The 24,535-nt window shown below is 43.6% G+C and overlaps 1 protein-coding gene across 2 annotated transcripts in view; it reads right to left on the bottom strand.

The window, feature by feature from the left end:
- Positions 1–22,746, bottom strand: part of LOC143026558 (nucleolar protein 11) — a 28,967-nt gene extending 6,221 nt beyond the window's left edge. Inside the window, exons 1-6 of one of the 2 annotated variants that reach the window (XM_076187142.1) lie at positions 22,615–22,746; positions 10,220–10,390; positions 9,787–9,987; positions 8,886–9,021; positions 8,522–8,686; positions 3,293–3,487 (exon numbers count right to left, since the gene is read on the bottom strand). In XM_076187142.1, coding sequence (XP_076043257.1) covers positions 3,293–3,487; positions 8,522–8,686; positions 8,886–9,021; positions 9,787–9,987; positions 10,220–10,390; positions 22,615–22,728 — 982 coding nt within the window. In that variant the 5' untranslated portion in view covers positions 22,729–22,746. Of the gene's footprint in view, positions 1–3,292; positions 3,488–8,521; positions 8,687–8,885; positions 9,022–9,786; positions 9,988–10,219; positions 10,391–16,627; positions 16,808–22,614 lie in introns of those variants that run through there. The other variant, XM_076187141.1, reaches the window with a different exon arrangement.
- Positions 22,747–24,535: the final 1,789 nt, after the last annotated feature.

Raw genomic sequence — 24,535 nt, 5'->3', positions numbered from 1 at the left:
TTACTGCCACTTTCACCCCTTGTACATCTCATCACCTTACTTTTACCCACATTTATCTTTAGCTTTCTTCTATCACATACTCTCCCAAACTCTGCCACCAACTTTCTCAATCCCTCCTCCGATCCTGCCACAAGCGCAGTGTCGTCCCCAACAATAGCTGGCTCACCTCCCACTTTTCTCCATTTTCTTTAACTATCTCCAATCCCTGACCCACTACCCTTGCATTTACCTCTCGCACTACCCCATCCATGTATAAGTTGAACAGCCAGGGCGACATAACGCATCCTTCACGAAGTCCCACCTTTACCTCAAACCACTCACTCTCTCCATTTCTAATCCTGACACAAGCTCTACTACTCTCATAAAAACTCTTGAGAGCTCCTAGAAGCTTTCCTCCTATCCTGTATATCTGCATAACCTCCCACAGTGCCTTTCTGTCTACCTTATCGTAAGCCTTTTCCAGATCCATAAAAGCCCAAAAAACATCCTTCCCCTTTCCTATAGCTTTCTCACATATCTGTCTTACTACAAAGATCTGATCTACACAACCTCTACCTGTCCTAAATACACACTGTTCCTCACCAATTACTCCCTCTGTTCCTCTCCTAATCCTCTCAATCAAGATCCTCCCATAAGCCTTCACAACTACATTTAACCTCTTCACTCCGGGGCACATCGCACGTCTGGCAGCATTAGCTGCCCGACGTGCGATGTTGCGTCATAATAATCGCATTATAAAAAATAAAGTCAGAGCTCAATCATTCGTTCTCTTTCACTCGTGTATTTTGATAACCATAGAAAATTGATGAAGCCAGTTTAGAAAGGATGGAGATTACGTAGGTACGACTACAATAAATATAATCAAGATGCCGACGTCGGCATCATCGAGTACCCACTTGCTCCTCATGCCGCCTACGTAGGCGTCACCATATGGAAGTGGTTAACAAGCTAATCCCTCTGAAACTACTACACTCACACTTGTCCCCTTTTCCCTTGTAAAGTGGAACTATACAGGCACTCCTCCAGTCCTCCGGCACTCTACCCTCTCTCTAGCAAACATTAAACAACCTCACCAACCAGTCCACCATCACTGTACCTCCCTTTTTCAGACATTCTGCATGGCATCCATCCAGACCAAGTGCCTTACCTGCTTTCATCATCTTAACAACTGCCTTCACTTCATCCTTCCTTATTTCTCCTCCATTTTCCTCACTCATCACTCTCATTTTCTTAGCATTTCCCACTACAACTATCTTTCCCTCCCTATCCTCCTTCACATTTAGCAACTCCCTAAAATATTCTGCCCATCTTCCCCTTACTGCCTTCTCTTCCATTATCATCTCTCCATCTACACATTTTACCTTTTCTTCTCTACTTGATTCACCTCCTCTTCCTCTCTTAATTTCTTTCCAAAACATCTTTTTATTACTTTCAAAATTTTCTGTCATACTCTTACCCCATTTCACATCTGCTCTCCTCTTTGCAACCTTTATCATTTGCTTTACTTCTCTTTTCTTTTCTTTGTACCTCTCATATGACTCCCTCTTCCTCTTTTGTAACCAATCTGTGAATGCTCGCTTCTTCTCTTCTACAACCTTCTTTGTTTCCTCATCCCACCATTCACTACCCTTTCTTCTATTTCCCCCTGTCCTTCTTGTTCCACACACCATCCTTGCACACTTTATGACTCCCTCCTTGAACCATCCCCATTCCTCCTCCACACCCATCTCTACTCCATCCTTTACTCCCTCCCACTCCTCCTTCAGCTTCTTTCCGTACTCCTTCTCCTTTTCATTCAAGGAGTTCACTCTAAGAACCTCCCTACCTTTTGTCCCTTTCCTCTTTCTCCATCTATCCTCCACTCTCAACTTACCTTCCACCAAAAAATGATCTGATATTCCCCCATCCTCTCCCCTTAGCACATGTACATCCTTAACTCTTCCTATCATAATCCTATTTACCACTACATAATCCATTAACGCTCTATCTACCACCCTTCCCTCCACCACCCTCTCCCATGTGTACTTATGCTTGACTTTCTTCTGAAACACTGTATTTGCTATCATCAACTCTCTTTCTAGACACATTTCCACCATCAACTCTCAACTACGATTCTTTCCTAGAACTCCACATTTCCCAACCACTCCATCAATTGGACCATTTCCTACACTAGAATTAAGATCTCCCAGTACCAGTGACATTTCTCCCTAAATCCTCTATGCACTCATTTAAATCTATCCAAAAGGCCTCCCTTTCTTCTACACTCTTCTCACTGCCCGGCCCATATGCACTTACAAAGACCCACATCTCCTTTCCCAGTTTCACCTTCAACCACATTATCCTTGAGGAAACCCCCTTCCACTCCTCTACCCATTTACCTATCACTTCACTTATTAGAATAGCCACCCTTCCCTCCCTCGCCCTCTCTTCACTCCTGATAACCACCCACTTACTCTCCTAAACTTACACTCACCCTTCCCTTTCAACTTAGTTTCACTCAAAGCCAACACATCCATCTTTCTTCTCACAAACATACTACCTATCTCTTCCCTTTTACTCTCATCTGTACCACATCCATGCACATTAAAAGACCCAAACCTTAGGGTGCTGGTCCGAAAACATACACCAAAGGCTTTTCCCCCCTTATAAGGGAGGTAGCCAAAAAAAAAAAAGGCATAAAAACCATTCACACCCCTCCCTCCCTCTTATCTTGGCTCCTCCTGGATGACAGGTCATCCTTGCATACTGTCCACTGCCCTGGGTCAGATGCAGTGTCGTAAGACACAGCACATCCACAGCAAGGCCACTTCATAAATTCGGCGACCCCCCCTCTCCGTCCCCCCATGCAGAAAAGGAGAAGACGGGGAGAAATCCCTTTGGGCTGCGTCAAATTTTTTCTCATCCATACTTCCTCATCCCCCATCCCCCACCCACTCCCCCTCATGCATCACAGCATCATCTATACACAACCTCTCTCCATTCACCCCTATCTTCTGTCCTCTCCTGTCTGAACTTATAATAGACAAAAAGATCTTCTGATGGTATGCACTGCCATTGCTCTTTTAAAATAGATATAAAACAACAGGTTAATATATTTAGTTGGAGGCTCAACTGAGATGCACATGCAAACATCTTGCCACTTGTAGCCAACAAAAAGGATGATGGAGGCAAAAGCATGTAAAACAGTTTCAACCGACTTACTGTAATGTCCCCATCTTCATCCATTTCTATTACATATTGAATAACCACTGTATAATTTAGTAAGAGCTATCAACAATTATGAGAAACTTACCATGAGTTCTTGAGCCAAAGACAGTAGCCAGGTTTGATACAGTTAGTGTGAAGGGCACAGCAGCAAGAGAACCTCCTTCTGTCAAAATAACTTCTCTTCCTGTGTTCCAAGCCAGAGGTGGATTCCTATACATCTTCAATTTTTTGCTACTTGTAACAAGGCCAAATTTGATGTCCACAAGTATTAGTTTCCCACCTAGTAATAACAATGGTATGGTATACTACACCTGACTAGTTAAGATAATTTAATCCAACTAATACAACTATTTTCTCGGAATATATATCAAAGGCAATCTATTGAATTTAATACTTTTGTCAACTTATATGCCCTTTCCTACAAAATGAGGTTGCTCAGCGTGGGAAATTTATAATATACTACACCTGTACACTAGATTATTGGATCATATATAGTAGAGGGAGGGAGGAGTGGAGGTAGAATGTAGATTGACATTGGAGGATTAAAAAATGTAATGAGAAATAGACATTTGGAAATGGATACTAAGAAAAGATTGTATGAAGGAGTGATTGTGCCAATAGCACTGAATGGGGCAGAAACATGGAACAGGTCCTGGAGCCGCAGCGTCTACGTTGTGGGACCACCCCCCCAACCCCAAGAGTTGGGGGCCAAATGGCGGCAACCAGCCCTGGCCACCGGCTCTACGCAGGTGGCACCGATCCCCAAGAGGAGCTACGACTGCCTTGGGGAGTACCACAATCCTTTTTCTCAACATGCAATGTTACATTTTTTCTGCACCGAGGGGTGATTTTCCGGTGATCACCCCTCTTCTTCTACTTTTAGCTGGAGATGTAGAGAGCAATCATGGGCCCACCACATAATACACATGCCCAACATGCTCTAAACCAATTACCTCGAGCAGACAGACAAAGGGCTCAGTTCAGTGCAATATGTGCAAAAACTGGGCCCACCTCACTTGTACAACACTTGCTGAGACAACCCAATAAACAAACACTTGGACATGTTCTACCTGCCCTCCAGTAACCCCACTCCCACCTCCCCAACCACAGCCAGCACCCTTACCCACTCCCAATTTCCCTTTGCCCTTATCCCCAATCAGTACTCCCCTTCCTTTGTCCCCAATCTCTCCTTTCCCACCCTCTAACCCAGATCCTATACCTTCCCCATTAACACCCGAACCTCAAACCCAAACGGCAACATACAACACATACAGAACACACATCAACATATTACAACACAACATTGACAGTATTAACACGAAAAAACATGAACTCAAACACTTTCTTAAACAACACAACATACACATTGCTATTATACAAGAAATAAAACTAAGACACTCACACAAAACACCATCATTTCATAATTACACTACCATCAGACAAGACCGGTCCGACGGCAATGGCGGTGGACTCATCACCCTGATCCACCACTCCATCTGCTTTGTGGACACAAGTGCCACAACCAAAATTCTCCTCCCTACCACAGATAACACTACAGAATTCCAATCCATTCGAATCCGCACAGGCAACAAATCAACACTGATAATAGTTAACATGTACATTCCCCCCCCAATCATCCCCCACAGTTCTAAACACCTTCAGGCCTCAATTTAGCCAACTAGCCTCAATCCCGAACCTGATCATGGGTGGTGACTTCAACGCCAAGTTGTCTGCCTGGTATGTCAACAACCCTGACACAGACAGAGGGCTTGATATACAGACTCAGTTTGACTCATTGACTATCATGAACAACACACATAATCATACACATATCCCACACCAAGCCCTATACACTCCCTCCTCTCCTGATATCACCTTCTGCTCCCCCTGCCTAACCCCAACAACATCATGGAGAGTGGTCGGAACCCTTGGTTCTGACCACCTTCCAATCATCATCACCACCAAAACAAGATGCACCCAAGTTGGCCACAGACACACAAACACCAATTACAAGAGAGCTAACTGGGAAGCTTTTACTGAAGAGACAGAACAACATTTTGAAACACTTAACAGTACACCAATCACAAACATAAACAATGCTGTGCACACTTTTAATACAATCATACAAAATGCAGACAAGAGATACATTCCTAGAGGCAACAGAAAATCACACAACCCCAACTTCACACCAGAAATCCAAGGCCTCATCAGACAACGAAACACACTTGAACACAATACCCCCACACCTATCCCTCAAAACATAGCAGACCACATACAAACACTAAACACTGTGATTGCCAATAAAATACATGAACAAAAAACACAAAATTGGCAAAACTTTCATCAATACACTTGATCACAAAACAAACACCAGCAAATTGTACAAAACACTCAACAGCATTACACTATCCAACAGTAACACAACACGCTCTCATGCAGCAATAATCACAACAACAGACAATCTACCCTCAAACAGACAACAAGCAAACACACTCATAAATCATTTTGCACAAACAAGCCATCTCACTTCTCACCCTGACGACCAACGCACTATTCGATGTAAGAAAGACTTTCCCACAGACTCAGACTATACACCCTTCATAGACAGTCAGACAAAACACATAATAAAATCTCAAGCACTCATCTGCCTGTGGCCCTGATAACATAAGTAACATCCACCTAAAACACATTGGACCACAAGGTATACACGCACTCACAAACATTGCAAACTACAGCTATTCACACAACACTATACCCAACATCTGGAAGCATGGTAAAATAATCACCATTCCAAAACCGAACAAAGACCCAACAATCCCAACATCGCACCGCCCAATCACACTTCTCTGCACCCCCTCTAAAGTCATTGAACGCCTAATACTTAAATTTGTCACATCACATATTCCCCTTACTGACTCACAACACGGTTTTAGGGCCCTACACTCCACAAACACTCTTCTGATAAACCTCACACAAAGAATTTTAGATGGCATCAATTCAGATAGGCCCCACCACAGAACACTTCTTATAACATTAGACATTAGTAAAGCTTTTGATGCTATCCCCCACCACAACCTAACAAATAAAATATATAACACAGACATGCACAATAACACCAAAAGATGGCTGGCCAATTATCTGGCAGGTAGGAATGCTTACGTGTCATATAATGGCCAATCATCACACATCAGAAACATTAAGAATGGAGTACCACAGGGCTCTGTTCTATCCCCCACACTCTTTAATCTATACATGCATGACTTGCCCACACCAGACACCTCAGAAATACAAATCTCTTCCTACGCAGACAACATAACAATCACATGCACACATCATAACACAGACAAAGCTGCAGAAATAATCCAGCCATACCTTGATACACTCAACATATGGTTCATCACAAACAGACTCAAAATAGCTCCAACCAAATCTACAGCAACACTTCTCACCAACTGGACAAAAGAACACAAATACATACCTCATCTCTACATCAACAACACTCTAATACCACACACAAACACACCAACAATTCTTGGTGTAACATACGATACATCCATGTCTTTCAAACAACACATCACAAACATAAAAAACAAATGCACACCTAGACTTAACGCACTTAGGTCAATCACTGGAACAACATTTGAACAAAACAAAGAAACTAATACAACAATATACAAACAATGCATACGCTCAGTGATGAATTATGCGAGTCCTGCATGGGCTCCTAATCTCAGTGAGACACCACAACACCCTTCAAATCATACAAAACAAAGCCCTAAAAACAATTACAGGCTGCACAAATACAACACCTACAGACCATTTACACCATGAAACAAAAGTCCTCAAAGTCAAGGACCACCTCGACATGAGAGGCACACAAACACTTGTTGCAGCCACCACAAACACATCACACCCGCTACACTACATAGCAGAACACCTACACACACCAAGAAACATTAAAACAACACCCAAAGACCTGTATCACACACAGATACTCTCTTCTCTTCCTCCACAACCACCAAATACCAGCCTCCGGAAACATATTCATAATCATATCACTCACCACTCCATTAACACACTGAAAGACAACACACTGCTGCATGCCAGACCCCCTAATATCCACCCTTCTGAATCCTTTCTCCCATGAAAGGATAGAGTCCACCTGGCCAGACTGTGGTGCGGCCATCACCCAGCACTTCTAAGCTACCAGAAGAGGCTGGATGACCGCATTGTGAACAGCTGCCCAGGATGTAACACTTCACCCCATACCATACAACATATAATGGAAGACTGCATTATACACAATCATGCACGCAAACAACACAACATACACTCTATAAAGGATTTGTGGGAAAACCCAGTTTCAGCTGTGGCATTCCTTGGGGAGACGGGACTGCTCGGACAGACAGTCTAGGGAATGACAACAACAACAACAACAACATGGAACATAAGAGAGGAAGAGAGGAGTCTGAATGTGTTTGAGATGAAGTGTCTGAGAAGTATGATAGGGGTTACTAAGCTGGATAGTGTGAGAAATTAGGAGGTGAGGAGAACAGGGGTGGAAAGGGAGTTGGGAGATAGGTTGGATGAAAGAGTATTGGGATGGTTTGGACACATGGAAAGAAAGAGTGAAGGAAGACTAGTATAAGAGGTGCGGAAGGCAGATGTGGAAGGAGTGAATATGAAGGGGCAACCTAGGATGAGATGGATGGATGGGGTAAAAGGGGCTTTGGGGAAGACAGGAATGTCTGTTGAGGAAGGACGGGAGAGGACAGAAGACGGGGTGAATGGAGAATGATTGTATATGGATGATGTTGTGATCCATGAGGTGAAATGGGTGGGGGTGGGGGATTTGATGCAGCCTGAAGGGATTTATCCCTGTCTTCTCCTTTTCTGCATAAGAGGACAGAGAGGGGGGGGGTCGCCGATTTAATGAAGCGGCCTTGCTATGGATGTGCTGTGTCTTGTGACACTGCTTCTGACCCAGGGCAGTGGACAAGATACAGGGATGACCAGTCATCCAGGAGGTGCTAAGATAAGAGGGAGGGAGGGAAGAGGGTGGAGGGGAGTGGCGTGTCATAGGGATGGAATGGGTGGGAGTGGTTTTTATGCCTTTGTTTTTTGGCTACCTCCCTTATAAGGGGGAGAAAATCTTTTGGTATATGTATGTATATATGTATGAAGGGAAATTGAGAAAAAAGAAAGGTGAGGGAGACAGAGGTGTTAACAAGTGAGCAAAACAATACCTCTGACCTCATACTTGCTCCAGTACTATACATATCTATTTCCTAACATCCATAAATGTATAGATTACCTTCCTCTGAAGCATCCATTCCTAGTATTCCTATATGTGTGGATGATAGCTGCAAAATTCGAACACTTTTCCTTGGGTTGAGCTCCTCTGCTTCATACAGGTGATTCTTGAATGTCAGCTGGTTTTGTGTATCCCAATTATAGAGTGCTAAGGAACTGTCTGACCCTTCAAAATCACCAAGTAAAACCATTATCATTATCTACATCAAAGGCATATATACTTTTCAACATTTCAAAAACAGCAATCAAAAATATTTCAACACCAATTTATTGTCAATTAATCAAAATACTTCAAATATCCTAATACAGTAGTTTTAATTAAAACCATGAAGTTAAACACACCAACACTGCAAAAAATAACTTACAGAGGCAAATTATTTCTCCAGTACTCAGTATGCAGAATCCTTTACTGTTTAGGGTTTTGTTGGTAATATTTTGTGATGCAATTACACTCGTACTCTCCTCCTTCAGACTAAGTAAATATGCTTTATGCTCTCCTTCCTTGAAAAACATGTTAGAAATTAAAGCACATCTCATGATCAAAAGTATCAATTAATCTGTTGCTCCAGGTCTTTTGCAAAAGACCAAAGCCTCCCCCCCCCCCCTGGCCAATGGCAACAGGCGTCACATTGGCCCATGCGGCACTCAAGAAAGATATCACGTAGCCTTTTGCTCGGTGATTGCATCTGGGGCAATTTGCTTCTATGGCCGGGCCTGTTTTGTGTATGTATTGTTCCATAGCTGGATGGCAATATGAACATAGTCATGCTAGTGTGGTTCTTACTTGTTGTATGAGGGATTTCTCTGTTGGTAGAGTTTAGTGGAATCAGTAGTTTTATGGGAAATGAAATGGGTGGGAGTGATTTCTATGCCTTTTTCTTTTTGGCTACCCCCCGTGTAAGGGAGAAAAAGCCTTTGGTATATGTATGTATTTTTTCTGTCTTTTTTAACTAATCTAAGTGTATATGTATTTTCATAAGGATGTGATCCCTGGTGCAGGAGGTAAAAACAAAAGTAAAAAAGTACTATTGAATCAAACCTTTAAGAAAAACATGTATCCTAACTTTCTTTTTTAAGACAAATACTACCATGTTACTGTTTGTCTGTCATATCAACATTTCATATTACAGATATAAAAATTCCAATATTTGGCTCTTCATAAACTTGGGTAATTTGTTAAGAGATTTGTGTCTTATGAATAATAACAATATAAGATAGAAAGAATCATTTCATTTCAAGTATATTTTTTTTTTCTCACAAACTTACCTTAGTTAGTGTCACCATGGTAATAACTTCAGAGCCATTGCTAATATGAGTATGCAAAATGGTTTCACCCTCACCAATAACAGCAGATTTCTCTTCTTTACGTGTTGCAATAGCATTAGAAAGTGTTTGAACAGCACCATTATCAAATACAACAAAAACTGTCTCATCTTTCACTATCAGCTTATGTATTGTGTTACTAAACTGCAATGGAAAATATACATATAAGACCATATGGTACATAAAACTGAAGCTATAAATTCTTTGGGTAATCCATTTCATAGGACCTAACACAAGAGTTTATGGACAGACAGACAGACATATAGAGAGAGAATATATATATATATATATATGTAGCAGCATATATATATATATATATACACACACACACACATATACTTATACATGTATGCAGCTACAAATAATCAAAACTCACATTTTTCTTCTTAACCTTGTCAATATCAGTTTCCTCATCTGACCACTGGTAAACATATGAATTCTTGATGACAGCAATAATTTTTCCATTTCCTGGGTTACGAACAGCAGGAGTAGTAAAAGGATTCCAGCTATGTGTGAGCCAACTGCTGATCTGCTTCCGTTCTGAAGTCTGCAAAGTACCAAGATTTTTGTTTAAGTTTAATTAATGATTGATGATGGTTATTTCTAGTTCCACTCCTCAAGTAGGTCATCCTTTGAAGCTGTTTGTGAACAAATGAACTTTTTATATACCAAACTATAATACATTATGTACAACTAGGTTCATGTACATTATTGTCAACTAGGTAATAGACCAAATCCAAGATAGTCCTAGGGTAATATGACAGAGAAAAGATAGTCAATATTGATCCTGAAATACCTTGGGATCAGTCCAGAGAGCAAGTTTCTGCTCCATGGAGCTGCACTTCCAAATGGAAGCGGGGATTTTGATAGAATCTAAGATGAGACTATGAGCCATTAAATACTTACTTTACCACATGCAAGTCACATAACTAGAGATCTAGAGATTACTCCAAATCCACAAATTAGCAAAATTCTAAGTTTAAGGATACAGAGCACCTCAAGACTACTATACTCTGAAAGTTCTTTCTAATATTCTATCAAGCATAACCTCCTAGTTCTCCCTTCCAGCACCTTTTCACCACCTTCACTCCACCCTTAGTATCAGATTTTTCATTATTTATCATCAATAGTGGAACTAACATAATTTTGTGGCAATTTTGCATCAAAAGTAATTCATGAGAAGACACAAATATCTTAAGACAATAATAATGATTCCTTCCATCTCGCAGCAACATCATTGAAGAAAGTACTACCTATATCACCACTCAATGCCCTATATGAGCCAAGTGGCTCAACAACTATTGGAGAGATGGAGGAACTTGAATCCATATAGAGAAGCTTCACCAGAAAAATTGCTTCCCTGGCTCGTAAAAACTACTGGGAATGCCTGAACAACCTGAGACTCCACTCTCTCCAAAGATGAGGAGAGAGGCACCAGATCATATACGCCTGGCAAATTCTGGATGTACTGGTACCTAACATGGTCATCAACATGAGCCCTAACAGTACTCAAGGAAAATACTGCTATATCAAAGGCCCCAAAATGAACTGTCAGAGACTAATAATGCTTAGGGTTAGCAGTTTCAGTATGACTGGGACTAAGCTCTTCAGCAGCCTTCCATAGTGTCTGAGAAACATGTCAGCCTGCAGTATAGAAGTATTCAAGAAACAAGTGGACAACTTCCTGCAGAAGATGAGATCCACCTCCTCTGCCCTCATACCAGACCTAGTCCCAATACAAGCTGAACTAGCTCAATCACTATACTTGAGATGTACCTGTAGCTGAGGACAATAGTCTGAACACACAGGATATTGGTATGGCAGCTGTACTCTTGAATTTTCATGGCTAGGAATATGGCAGTGTTCTCAGCATTCATAAATGCAACATCACTGCTGTATTCATAGGCAATCATAATAGCAAATATGACATTGTTTCAGTTCTGCCATATTCACTATTATGATCAGCTATTAACCTAACATAACCAAACCTATTAACCTAATCTACAGCAACACTTCTCACCAGCTGGACAAAAGAACACAAATACATACCTCATCTCTACATTAACAACACTAATACCACACACAAACACACACCAACAATTCTTGGTGTAACATAAGATACATCCATGTCTTTCAAACAACACATCACAAACATAAAAAACAAATGCACACCTAGACTTAACGCACATAAGTCAATCACTGGAACAACATTTGGACAAAACAAAGAAACTAATACAACAATATACAAACAATGCATACGCTCAGTGATGAATTATGCGAGTCCTGCATGGGCTCCTAATCTCAGTGAGACACATCACAACACCCTTCAAATCATACAAAACCAAGCCCTAAAAACAATTACAGGCTGCACAATTACAACACCTACAGACCATTTACACCATGAAACAAAAGTCCTCAAAGTCAAGGACCACCTCGACATGAGAGGCACACAAACACTTGCTGCAGCCACCACAAACACATCACACCCACTACACTACATAGCAGAACACCCACACACACCAAGAAACATTAAAACAACACCCAAAGACCTGTATCACACACAGATACTCTCTTCTCTTCCTCCACAACCACCAAATACCAGCCTCCGGAAACATATTCATAATCATATCACTCACCACTCCATTAACACACTGAAAGACAACACACTGCTGCATGCCAGACCCCCTGATATCCACCCTTCTGAATCCTCTCTCCCACGAAAGGATAGAGTCCACCTGGCCAGACTGCGGTGCGGCCATCACCCAGCACTTCTAAGCTACCAGAAGAGGCTGGATGACCGCATTGTGAACAGCTGCCCAGGATGTAACACTTCACCCCATACCATACAACACATAATGGAAGACTGCATTATACACAATCATGCACGCAAACAACACAACATACACTCTATAAAGGATTTATGGGAAAACCCAGTTTCAGCTGTGGCATTCCTTGGGGAGACAGGACTGCTCGGACAGACAGTCTAGGGAACAACAACAACCTAATCTACCTTACCAAACCTAATCAACCATACAGCTTACAATAATGCTCTTGTTCATAGACTTGAACTGCATTTTGCAACTCTTCAAATGAAATAAATTTTGAATTCACTTCAAATTTCACCTGTAGCCATCAGCTTCAGTCATTTTAAATTTCTAACTTGAGGTGGGTGAAACCACAGAAGTGGAACTTTCTTCTTTCTTTCTGGGAACCTGCAAAGGCCCACTCACAGGCAGCATGATTTGTGGACACTGATGAGCAGGGGAATTAAGGCTTGGTGATAAGATTTGGACTAAGAATGGGGTTAGAGTAAGGGTAAAGGATGGGATCTTATTACAGTCAGGACTGGGATTAGGATTGAAGAGAGGGAGGTAGTGATAGGCGATCCTATTTCTAAAAGTATCAAAAGTGGGACTATTAATTGGTGGGAGATGATTCACTCTTGGATGCTGCAGGGGAAAAATGAGTACTTGAATATGTTAGTTATTGTTTGGTATGTGTTGTATTTTAGGCTGTGATTGCTTCTAGTTATTTGAGTATTTGCTCTATGTTTCTTTAATTAAACTGTTTTTGATTTTATATATCATTTGTTATCTGTGTATCCCTCTTCTTGTTTTTAGTGGTTTAATTTTAATGTTTTGTTTTAACCTAGTGATTGATGTAGTGTGTCTATTATTGTCTGATCCATTCTGCTGCTTTATTTTATGTGGACTCTAATTTATATATGTCACTGTTAGTGTGTGGAGTGTTACAATACTCTAAATGTGGCCAAATAAGTGTCTTATGAGCAAGAATTATAATATCTGCATTGCATCTCCTGAGGTTCCTGCACAGGAACCCCAGGCCCAGGGCTTTATTGGCTGAGTGTAGGCATAACCCTGGTCCTATTCACTTATTTGGCCCATCTCATGTCTATTGAAATGTGGACCCCTAAGTATCTGAGATGGAAAATTATGTCTAGATTTGTGTTATGTAGTGTATAGCCTATACACTACATAACACTACATATAGGTAAATTTGATAGGTTGGTTAGTGCAGGTGAACCCCAGGGTTGCGGAGTTGGATGGTATAAGGTCCGACTCCGACTCCAACTCCTAGAATTCCTAGGATCCCAACTCCGACTCCTTTAATTCCTCCGACTCCGACTCCTTAACTCTTTGACCCCTATGTGGAAATCTATTCTGCAGATCCATATACCAGCCTACCACACCTATTCAGCAAGCATTTTATAAATATTTTTCATGTATATTATTTTTTACGTGACACATTCACTTGTATGATAAATATACTCACACATACACTCACCCAGCTTTTTATATATATATATATATATATATATATATATATATATATATATATATATATATATATGAACAAAAGCACATATATTCGTATAAACATATATATATTAAATATATAATGGTATTATTTATGCTCATGATCATCTACCAGCTTATGAGCACTTTCAAATCTGTCATGGCAGAGTTGCCACTTCAAGCTATATATTTTCTTTTTCCTTTGTGCCCCTCCCCTCCCCCTCTCCCCCAAAAAAATAATGTTATTTCATTTGTCCATTCTCAAAAACCTTCTATCACAATATTAGGAAAAAATGTGACAAATCATGATGAGGAAAGGTTAATGGAGGATGCCCTACCTAGTACTTACTGCAGAATTAATTTCACCATGCTATCATAAAAACCAGGAATCAGTTCAGGAAAGAGAGAGACAACCTTCCCCTGTGCACACTGTTCATAGCTGCTGTTGTTCCTCCCCTTTTCAGTCATCACCAAATGCTGTGACATATGCTCTAATGTCATTCCTATCTGGCCTCTGAGACTGGTCAAAGTTTATCTCAGGGCATTATCCCAGCATGACATAGCTCCTACAAAACAGTAAACCATACAAAAACACTTCCATTGACTTTTACATACATGAAGACATACGTGCATAGTGCATATGTAGTGGATATTTACTATTGTCTACACTGTCATGTACGTGTGTACATGATGGAGTTCTAGATGTTAACATAATTTGAATTAGACTGTCAACAAAGGTAAGGTAGCTAGTTTGAATTATTTAAAGATAAAAATCATCTCTGTCACTTGATAGTTGACAAATTATTAAGGAATTTGAATTCATAATTATATTTATTGAATATTTATTAAAAATAGAAATACATTCCACTGTCTATAACTCCCATAGTATAGAATGAATGAAACATTAATACAAACTACATTCTGGAAACTTCTATAAATGGTATATATCCTGTAACTAGCTATAAAACTATTCTATACTAGATGGTTATTAAATTTTCTCAACACAAAACATATCAATTTTTTTAGAGTTTTTAAACTTGGAATAATGAGACCTACTGCTTTCTATTTGCACAATAGCAATAAATTATTTCACAGTGCACATCTATAGACAGTATTTTACAGCTATTGGACTTAGGGAGTCAGAGTCGGATAAAAAATTCCGACTCTCACTCCGAATCCTAATACTCTTAGAAATCCGACTCTGACTCCCAGCTAAAACCTACAACTCTCTCCGACTCCAACTCCACAACCCTGGTGAACCAGATGTGGTGACATTTGTCAAGTTGAAATGTCATTTCCCAATTGGCTTCCCAGTCTTCAAGGGCACATCAGTCATTTTGTAGTTGAAGACAATCAACTGTTACCTAGTATATGCACAAATGTATGCCATACTCCTTTCTACGAAAATTCAAAGTATGCAAACCAGCTTCAGTTTGTAGTCCAAAACCTTTTCAAGGATTCATAAGATCACTACAAACTGCAGTTCTATTCCGGTACCAAGCACTTTTCATTTCTTTCTTTTCTGTATTGAAAAGTTCTATAAGTTTCATGTTAAATATCCGTGCTTGCGTGTTTCTGGAATTTTCTCCAAACTGCCGGTCTCACTAATTGCCGAACAAACCGAGAAAAGCCGAACAAAACAACAAAACCCAAACAAGGACGGGTTTTGCTAATATGCACACTTCTATATAGATATGGTTGTATTATTTGAACTATTTTCTTTAAAATGTGTGATTTCCATGTAATATGATCAAAGAGAAGTTACGTTTTTATCCTCTGCAAAATTACCGAACACAGCTACGATTCGTCCAGCCCGCCGTCTATGATCACTGGTGGTATGGATCAAACTACACTCTTTTAAGTTTCTTACTGTAACTGTTGTGTTAAATTACATGAAAATCACACATTTTAAAGAAAAGAATTTAAATAATTCAACTATATGCAGTCTATTACATTAATAACACAACAGTAAGAAACTTAAAAGAGTATAGTTTAATCCATACCACCAGTGATCATAGACGGCGGGCTGGACGAATCGTAGCTGGGGTCGGTAAAATTGCAGAGGATAAAAACATAACTTCTCTTTGATCATATTACATGGAAATCACACATTTTCAAGAAAATAGTTCAAATAATGCAACCATATCTATATAGAAGTGTGCATTTGAGCAAAACCCGTCCTTGTTTGGGTTTTGTTGTTTTGTTCGGCAATTAGTGAGACCCCAAACTGCTGCACATCACTGGACTACACGATCATCGAAGATTTGTATTTTTACATCAAAAACAAGTGAAATTTTGTTGTTGTGACTATCTCTTGCAAATTAACTTTTAGATGAATAAAGAGGGCATGGTATAATCTACGTTGATATGGTGAAAAGTGACAAATGGGGCAATCTAGATATTTGTCCTGGCTAGTGTTTTCAGTCAATCCCACATTGGTCATTGGATTGTGACATTAGAGTACTTACATTGTAAACTTTAATAAATTCGTTGCAAGTGATTATGACATGTTCTTCATCTGTGTCACGCTTAATTCCTAGTATTTTCCGTACATCCAAGTCATTGCAAACCATAAAGGCTTGCTGAAACGTTGCTGCCATTGTATTAATCAGCTAGTCATATGCAACAACGAACACTTCAAAACACATGCTTACTGTTTGTGTTTTGTCCTATAGAACGGTCCGCCATCCAGTTTCAATGATTTTCGTACACTAAAATATTGTCGTATTTTCCCAAGAATTTTTTATAATTGGCTTCTTATACAACTAACAATGCTGTTTTATAGGCCTCCTACTACCTTTCCGAATATTTCACCAGTATGTTATTAATTTAGTGATACAAGATTGTTCAAAATTACTTTTATAATTACAATACATATGAGGAAATTTCCGAAGAAACTTCATGTCATGTCTAAGGATATATAAGGAATTTAGGCAATCCAACAAGGAAATCCATTTTTGAGATGTGGAAGCACTGATGTGGTCACCGTGGTCATGATACGTACGCAAAACATACACTGATAAAATCATAGAGGATGAGGTTGGTGTTTAATTCATAGAGGAAGCCAGTAGGAAATTAGGAGATAAATTGGACACATATAAAGAAAAATGGTTAGAATTCTCTCTGACCCATTTGCATGAGAATGATTGAAGAAAATTTAGATACCTATCTAAGGTTTGTAGGGGAAGAGTAGGTGCGGGATAACAAGTATGCCACAACCCAAGGGACATCCAAGCTCATCTCGACTTACAAATCCCAACCATAGGTTTCAGAGTAAAACCCCCTGACATGAAATTAACAGAATTCCATGGAACTCGCCTGCTGGTATGTTCACTAAGTAGAACAGTTAATCTTCGTATCATGTGTGGCTATTTACATACTTATTTGAAGAATATTATATATAAGAAACACCATAAACAGCGAATCTATGAAACGACACGAAATTCGCCTGAAAGGTTACCAGTACTAACTTCATGTCCAGTTATTACCAATTCTTATTGCAACAAAACCCTTGCCGAGCTAATCTTGATTGCTGAATACTAGTCACATGGCGACTTGCGACTTGCTAGGTAAGACCACCCGCTTGCGCGGGATCGGTTTTTGTGGAAGGGGAATAATGTAAGAAAATGAAAATATAGTAGTGTATAAAATAGGGCTTTTGCCACCGGGTGATTGAGCGAGCGATTAGGGGCGGTTGGTGGTCGTGGCTCAGGAGAAATGGGCAGGGAGCTCGGACGGCCGGGATTAGAATCACCAAAAGTTGAGAAAATGGTAGGAGGCGTAGTAGTAGAGAAAGGTGAAAAACGGAAAAATCTTTAGTGGGAGGTAAACTGAAATGAGAAGATGTAGTATAAGAGAAAGTTAGAAAGGAAGCGAATTTTAGTCGAAGAAAAAGTACGTGTAGATGTTTGTGCGTGGGATGTGGTTATGTTCGTGAGAGGTGTGTTTATGTATCTTACAGGAAGTGAGTAGAGTTCACTACCCGCGTGTAGAGAGCGCGTTCCTGATTAGCCCCAGGTAGCATAAACGTCCCTGTTTAGCCCCAGGTTAAGGCATAAGCGTTCCTGTTTAGCCCCGGATTAAGGCATAAGCGTCCCTGTTTAGCCCCAGGTTAAGGCATAAGCGTCCCTGTTTAACCCCAGGTTAAGGCATAAGCGTCCCTGTTTAGCCCCAGGTTAAGGCATAAGCGTCCCTGTTTAGCCCTAGATTAAGGCATAAGCGTCCCTGTTTAACCCCAGGAGGCATAAGCGTCCCTGTTTAGCCCCAGGTTAAGGCATAAGCGTCTCTGTTTAGCCCCAGGTTGGGCTTGAGCGATGAGCGAGCGATGTCTGAAGCGTAGTCAGGAGAGTGGATCCAATGTCGGTGCGAGGGTGGGTGGACGGGCAGGCAGGCAGGTGTTATTTTATCTTTTTCATTCCGAGCACAACTCTGAAAGCAGAGAATTACGTGACTTGGGAATTGTGTTTAAATGTCAGAAATGTAAACGCCCTCGCCAGCGTCAGCGAAGAGGCCAAGGCTTGGATGCGGGCCGGACGACAAGAGAGGCTCCCCAATTCCTCTCTCACTACCAGCCGGCGAAGAGTTAAGGGCTCTGAATCAGAGTTGAGTTGTGGGCCTCTGCTAAGCCAGCGAGCAGGTGTGCATGTATCTCTTTTCATCCAAGCACAACTCTGAAACAGATAATTACGTGACTTGGGAAATGTGATTATTTGTCTTTGGTGCAAACCCGCCTGCCGTCGCCAGCGAAGAGGTCAGCCTTGGGCCAGACCGGCAGCAGCAAAGGAGACAAGTCTCCTCGCCACTACCGGCCGGCGAAGATTGCTGGACACTTGTTGAGAGAGCTGGAGTGAAGAGCGACGTCCGACTTCTAGGAGCGCTGTATTGATTCACATGGTCATGGGCGTGATTCAATTTCATATGGGGTCAAGTTTTTCGAGTTGCCCATCTCGTTATAATGTAGGGTTATGGTACGGTTACACTAGTCAACGGATGGCTTGGAATCCGAGCCTAGGGATGGATTTCGCCCAATGCTGGAGAATTAGGGTTGGAATCCAAGCCTAGGGACGCCTATCGTTCCTGGTGGACACTGGCTCAGCCGTCAGCATCATGCCTACGAGGGGAGACCCGAGTCAAGGTACAAGCCATCCGTCGTACGACCTGCTTGCAGCCAACGGTACAACCATCGCCACGTACGGCAGCCACTACAGCGTCCTGGAGCTCCAGAATGGCAAGTTCCCTTGGACCTTCGTTATCGCAGATGTCCGTCAACCCATTCTTGGCTACGACTTCCTACAATACTACAAAATGGCAGTCAGCGCCAAGGATAATTGCTTGTACTGTGCAACAAGACGCATACCAGGAACTACCACCAACGCCTCTTCTCTTGAAGTCTCTTCCCTTCAGTCAGCTGGCGAATACACACGCATCCTGCAAAATTTTCCTCAGCTGACGTCTCCATGCAAGGCCACCACTACCCGCCCCCACAACATCGTGCATCACATTCAAACAATCGGCCCGCCGGTCTACAGCAAGCCTCGACGCCTTTCCCCAGAGAAGTTGGTCGCCGCCAAACAAGAATTCCAAGACCTCCTTGACCAAGGCATCATCCGCCCATCGGAGAGTGCGTGGGCATCGCCACTCCACATGGTCCCCAAGCCACCTCCACCACCCAACCAGTGGCGTGCCTGCGGCGACTGTCGCCATCTTAACCGCATCACCAAGGCTGACCGCTATCCCATTCCCCACTCCCAAGACTTCCACTTGAAGCTCGCCGGGAAGCAAGTCTTCTCCAAGATCGACCTGGTTAGGGTGTTCCACCAGATTCCTGTGGCACCAGAGGACATCCAGAAGACAGCAATCGTCACGCCGTTCGGTCTTTTCGAGTGGAAAATGATGTCGTTTGACCTGCGTAATGCTGCCCAGACGTTCCAGCGGTTTATGGACCACGCCCTCAGAGACTTCAACTTCGTCACCGTCTACACCGATGATATATTGGTGGCCTCTGACAATCACGATCAACATCGCCAACACCTCCGCCTTCTATTCTGCCGACTGCAAGAGTATGGCCTCCGTATCCACCCGTCTAAATGCCTCCTGGGAGTGTCATCGCTCGACTTCCTCGGACATCGCATCTCAACAGCAGGCCTGCACCCTCTCCCTCAGAAGGTGGACACCATCATAGATTTCCCACAGCCAACATCCGTCAACATGCTGCGCCAATTCCTTGGGATTGTCAACTACTATCATAGATTCATCCCCGATGCAGCCCCCAAACTCGCACCACTGAACGACCTCATCAAGAACCGTTCCAAGTGGTCGGTCGTACCCGTGAAGTGGTCTCCTGAAGCTACCAAAGCATTTGGGCAGGTCAAGGCTGCTATTGCACAGGCTGCCCGCCTGTCCTACCCCGTGGCCTACGCCCCCATCTTCCTTGCCACCGATGCCTCCTCCACAGCGATAGGCGCAGTCCTCCAGCAGAGGGTCAACGGACAGCTCCAGCCGATTGCATTTCTCTCCAAACGACTGGATCCTTCCCAAATACGTTATAGTGCATTCGACAGGGAGCTTCTGGCCATAGTTTCAGCCGTGAAGCACTTCCTCTATTTCTTAGAAGGCCTGCCATTTGCCATCCTTACCGACCACAAACCGCTCACCCATGCACTGGACAGGATCTCTGACCACCATTCACCAAGAGTCTATCGGCAGCTGTCATTCCTATCCCAATTTCATACTCACATTGAGTATATCAAGGGAGAGGACAACCAAGTGGCCGACGCCTTGTCCAGAATTACCTCCAGCATCCTCCCCGATCACCACCACGTCGACTACGCCCGCATTGCCGTCTCCCAGGGTAACGACGAGGAACTCCGTCTCCTACGTCTGCATGACACCTCCTCCCTGCAGCTCCGACAGCTCCCCAACACTCCTGTACCATTGTGGTGTGACGTCTCTACAGGCAAACCCCGGCCGTACATCCCCGCCTGTCATCGTAAGGATGTGTTCTCGGCATTCCACGACTGCAGTCATCCTGGTATACGGGCAACACAACGTCTCCTCACGGATCGGGTCGTCTGGCCAGGCATCAACAAAAACGTCAGAGAATGGACCCGCACCTGTCTTCCCTGCCAGTCTTCCAAGGTCACGCGCCACGTCCAAGCCCCGCTCCAACGTTTCCCTACACCCACAGCACGCTTCCAATCAGTCCATGTAGATATTGTGGGCCTCCTTGCACCGTCCCGTGGCATGCGTTACCTGCTCACGTGCGTCGACAGGTACACCAGGTGGCCGGATATATCTGCCGAGACAACAGCCCGTGCTTTCCTCTCCGGTTGGGTATCCAGATTCGGCGCCCCCCCACACCATTGTCACCGACAGGGGCTCCCAGCTCGAATCTGATCTCTGGTCCAGAATGCTCAAGTTCCTTGGCACCAACCGCAACCGGACTACCACCTACCACCCTCAAGCCAATGGACTAGTAGAAAGATTCCACCGACATCACTCGCATCTCGCCTTACCCTCCGCGGCGATCGCTCCCAAGGAAGGGCGGGGGGGAGGGGGGGTATTGTGGCGACACGCCACCAGTCTAAACGAGACTGGCCGTGACCCATTTTTTACATTTATTGATTACAAGAAATACATCCTGCCTGGGTCTCTACCCACTACTCCTAGAAGGCATACTAGTATGCCTTTTACAATTAAGGTTATGTACATATATTTAACAAGTTAGAGTCGTGTCGATTGTCGAAGCGCTGCACGGTCCTGGTCGGTCCCCACGGTCCAGCCGACGTGGTTAGTGTCCTCTGTGTCCGTCGCGTTCCATCCGGTTGTAAGAGGCCGGTAGTTGTACGAATGGTAATCAGGTTAGGAAATACATGCTGAGTCAACAAGTCAAGATTCGACGCCTACTGTTGTTATAAACAAAGATTGGAAGGCGTCGTTCTGTCTATGTAAACACACCGACGTAGGTGACTGCTTTATAATTGCTGATGTAATCTAAACTGTGTTAGCTGCAGACCACTTCCGTGAAGACATACCACTTGCGCAATGACGTCATGTTTTTGCTTCTATGCTTTTGCTTATGCAGCAATAATTCTGGAAGGACTGTAACAGCCTCTCGGATTGGAGGTAAATGGGTATGTAGAGAAATACTATTGGCTTTAAAAGGAAAAGACACGCCCTTAAGGTGTGTCACTTGTGTTGAAACGTAAAAGACTATTGGACGAATAAAAAGTGACGTCTGAACGAAGGTGCTCTGAAGTATTGGAGAGAACCGGTGGGCACTCTCTGCGTGTAGTCCGTTAGTTTAACAAGCAAGAAATTCACCACCCTTTTATTAACCCAAAGGTCGAGAGAACTAGGCATGGGGCCTAATGAAATTGGAAACTAGTGAGACTAAAGGAAATACAAGGCATAGGGCCTACTGCATAAGAAGAACTTGAACATTAGTGAAACTCACGTAACGAAGGCAAGGGGCCTCGAGACGAGTGGAATTACAAGTCAAATATAAGTGTAATGGTCGAGGACCGACAGTGGTGGTGACAGTGGTGACAAGGGTGGTGAAACGGTCCATCCGACGTGGTTAGTTTCCTGCACCCGTCGCATCCCATCCGGTCGGGCCAAGGCATCATACGCAGTTACCTAGGTGAAAAAGGAGAAGGTATTAGTCCTTTGGCTTAAATTGTGGTGGTGTGTCATAACTCAATATCACAAGTGAGTACAGTTAAGAACCCATCCGTATCCTCTGGGGGTTGGCACTTGTAGGAGGCGTCCCAGCCGACGTGGTTGGTATCCTTTGCACCCATCGCACCTCATCCGGTCGGTTCGAGGCATCCTGCGCAGTTACCTAGGGGAAAAGGAGAAGGCATTAGTCCTTGGCTTAAGTTGGTGATGTGTCATAAGTAAAAAATCAGCAATTGAGTACAGTCAAACCCATCCGTATTATCTGGGGGGCGGCACTTGAAGGAGGCGTCCCAGCTGATACGAGGTAAGTGTCCTTGACAGTCGACGGATGAGTCCCCCGGCCGAGGTCCTGGGGCCCGCAGGCAGAAAACTGGTCGCTGGGCAGAGGGCCACATAATGATTTAGCCCGTTTGCCCCCTCCTCTCCACAGTGGATGCAGGCCTCCGGCTGTCCCGTCACCTCCGAGAAATACCGATATCCAAGACGGAGGCGGTGAAGGGTGACTTCCTCTATCCTGGAGAGACGGACTCCAGGGGTCAGCCGCTCACATGCTGTGGCAACTTGGTACCAGCGTGCTGACGGCCTCTGGGCTGCCAGGTTCCTGTGGGTTTGCAGCTCCCTCTTGGCCATCGTTCTCGTTGCAATGGCCAAGATCTCAGTTCGGCTCGGGAGGACACCGATTCCGCCTTCCATGTCTCCTGTGGCAGCTCTTCTGGCCACCCTGTCTGCCGCTTCATTCCCTTGGATGCCGATGTGTCCCGGCACCCAGTTGAGGACGACTGATCTCCCTTGCTGACGGAGGGCCTTGAGCTGAAATAACAACGAGTTCATTAGGTGTTTATAGTCATTGTGATAAATTCTAGATATTAATTGCAATAGAGCTAGACTATCTGTGTGCACTACTACATTATGTTGGTGGGTGATGAGAGCATGGGTCAATGCTAGACCCACTGCAACACCCTCTGCTTGCATCGAGCAGCGAGTGCCCAACACCCTTACTCCCTGTTGCACGTCCTTCGTGACAAACGCTGCACCTGCCACGTTGTGTACTGGATCCACGGAGCCGTCTGTGAAATAGACGACGCAGTTTTCCGGGGCGACAGATCTCATTGTGTCCTCCGCATCCGCCCGCAGGCGCGGCAGCGGCGTACCGCGTCGTGACGCCATCACACTGATTCTGGCCGGTGGATTCTCCCAGGGGGGAGACTGCACATAACCTTCCACCGGCACATCCCTCCTCTTCTGAAGGATAAGGTCATGCAGGTGAAGGTCCCTTATGCGGTGTGCAACCCTCGCTGACCACCTCTTGTGCGGGAAGAGATCAGGATCTTGCTGGAGGGCGCTGATTAGCCTTCGCCGCAGGAACGAGTCATGTTCCCTCTGAATGACTCTTATGGCGAAGGCTACCACCAGTCCTGAGATCCTCGCACTGATAGGCAATAGTTCCGCTTCTTGCTGCATATTGGCGACCAGAGTCCAGCGCGGCGCGCCCAGTATTACGGGCAGCGCCTGGCTCTGTACTGCCTCCAAGCCAGCCAACCGTGTTGTGGATAGGCCAGCCAGAGCACTGCTGGCATAGTCTATCACCGGTCGAATTGCACTGACGTAGAATGTCCGGAGGACAGCGCTGTTGGCCCCTGCCTCTCTGGTCGCCAAGGACTTCAATACGTTAATCCGGCTGACGGCCCTTTCCCGGA

Source organism: Oratosquilla oratoria, chromosome 6 (genome assembly GCF_046742065.1).
Source record: "Oratosquilla oratoria isolate Oo_2021 chromosome 6, ASM4674206v1, whole genome shotgun sequence".
Taxonomy (NCBI): Eukaryota; Metazoa; Arthropoda; class Malacostraca; order Stomatopoda; family Squillidae; genus Oratosquilla; species Oratosquilla oratoria.
Note: the sequence above shows the minus strand (reverse complement) of the source record. Positions and strands in the feature narration are given on the sequence as shown.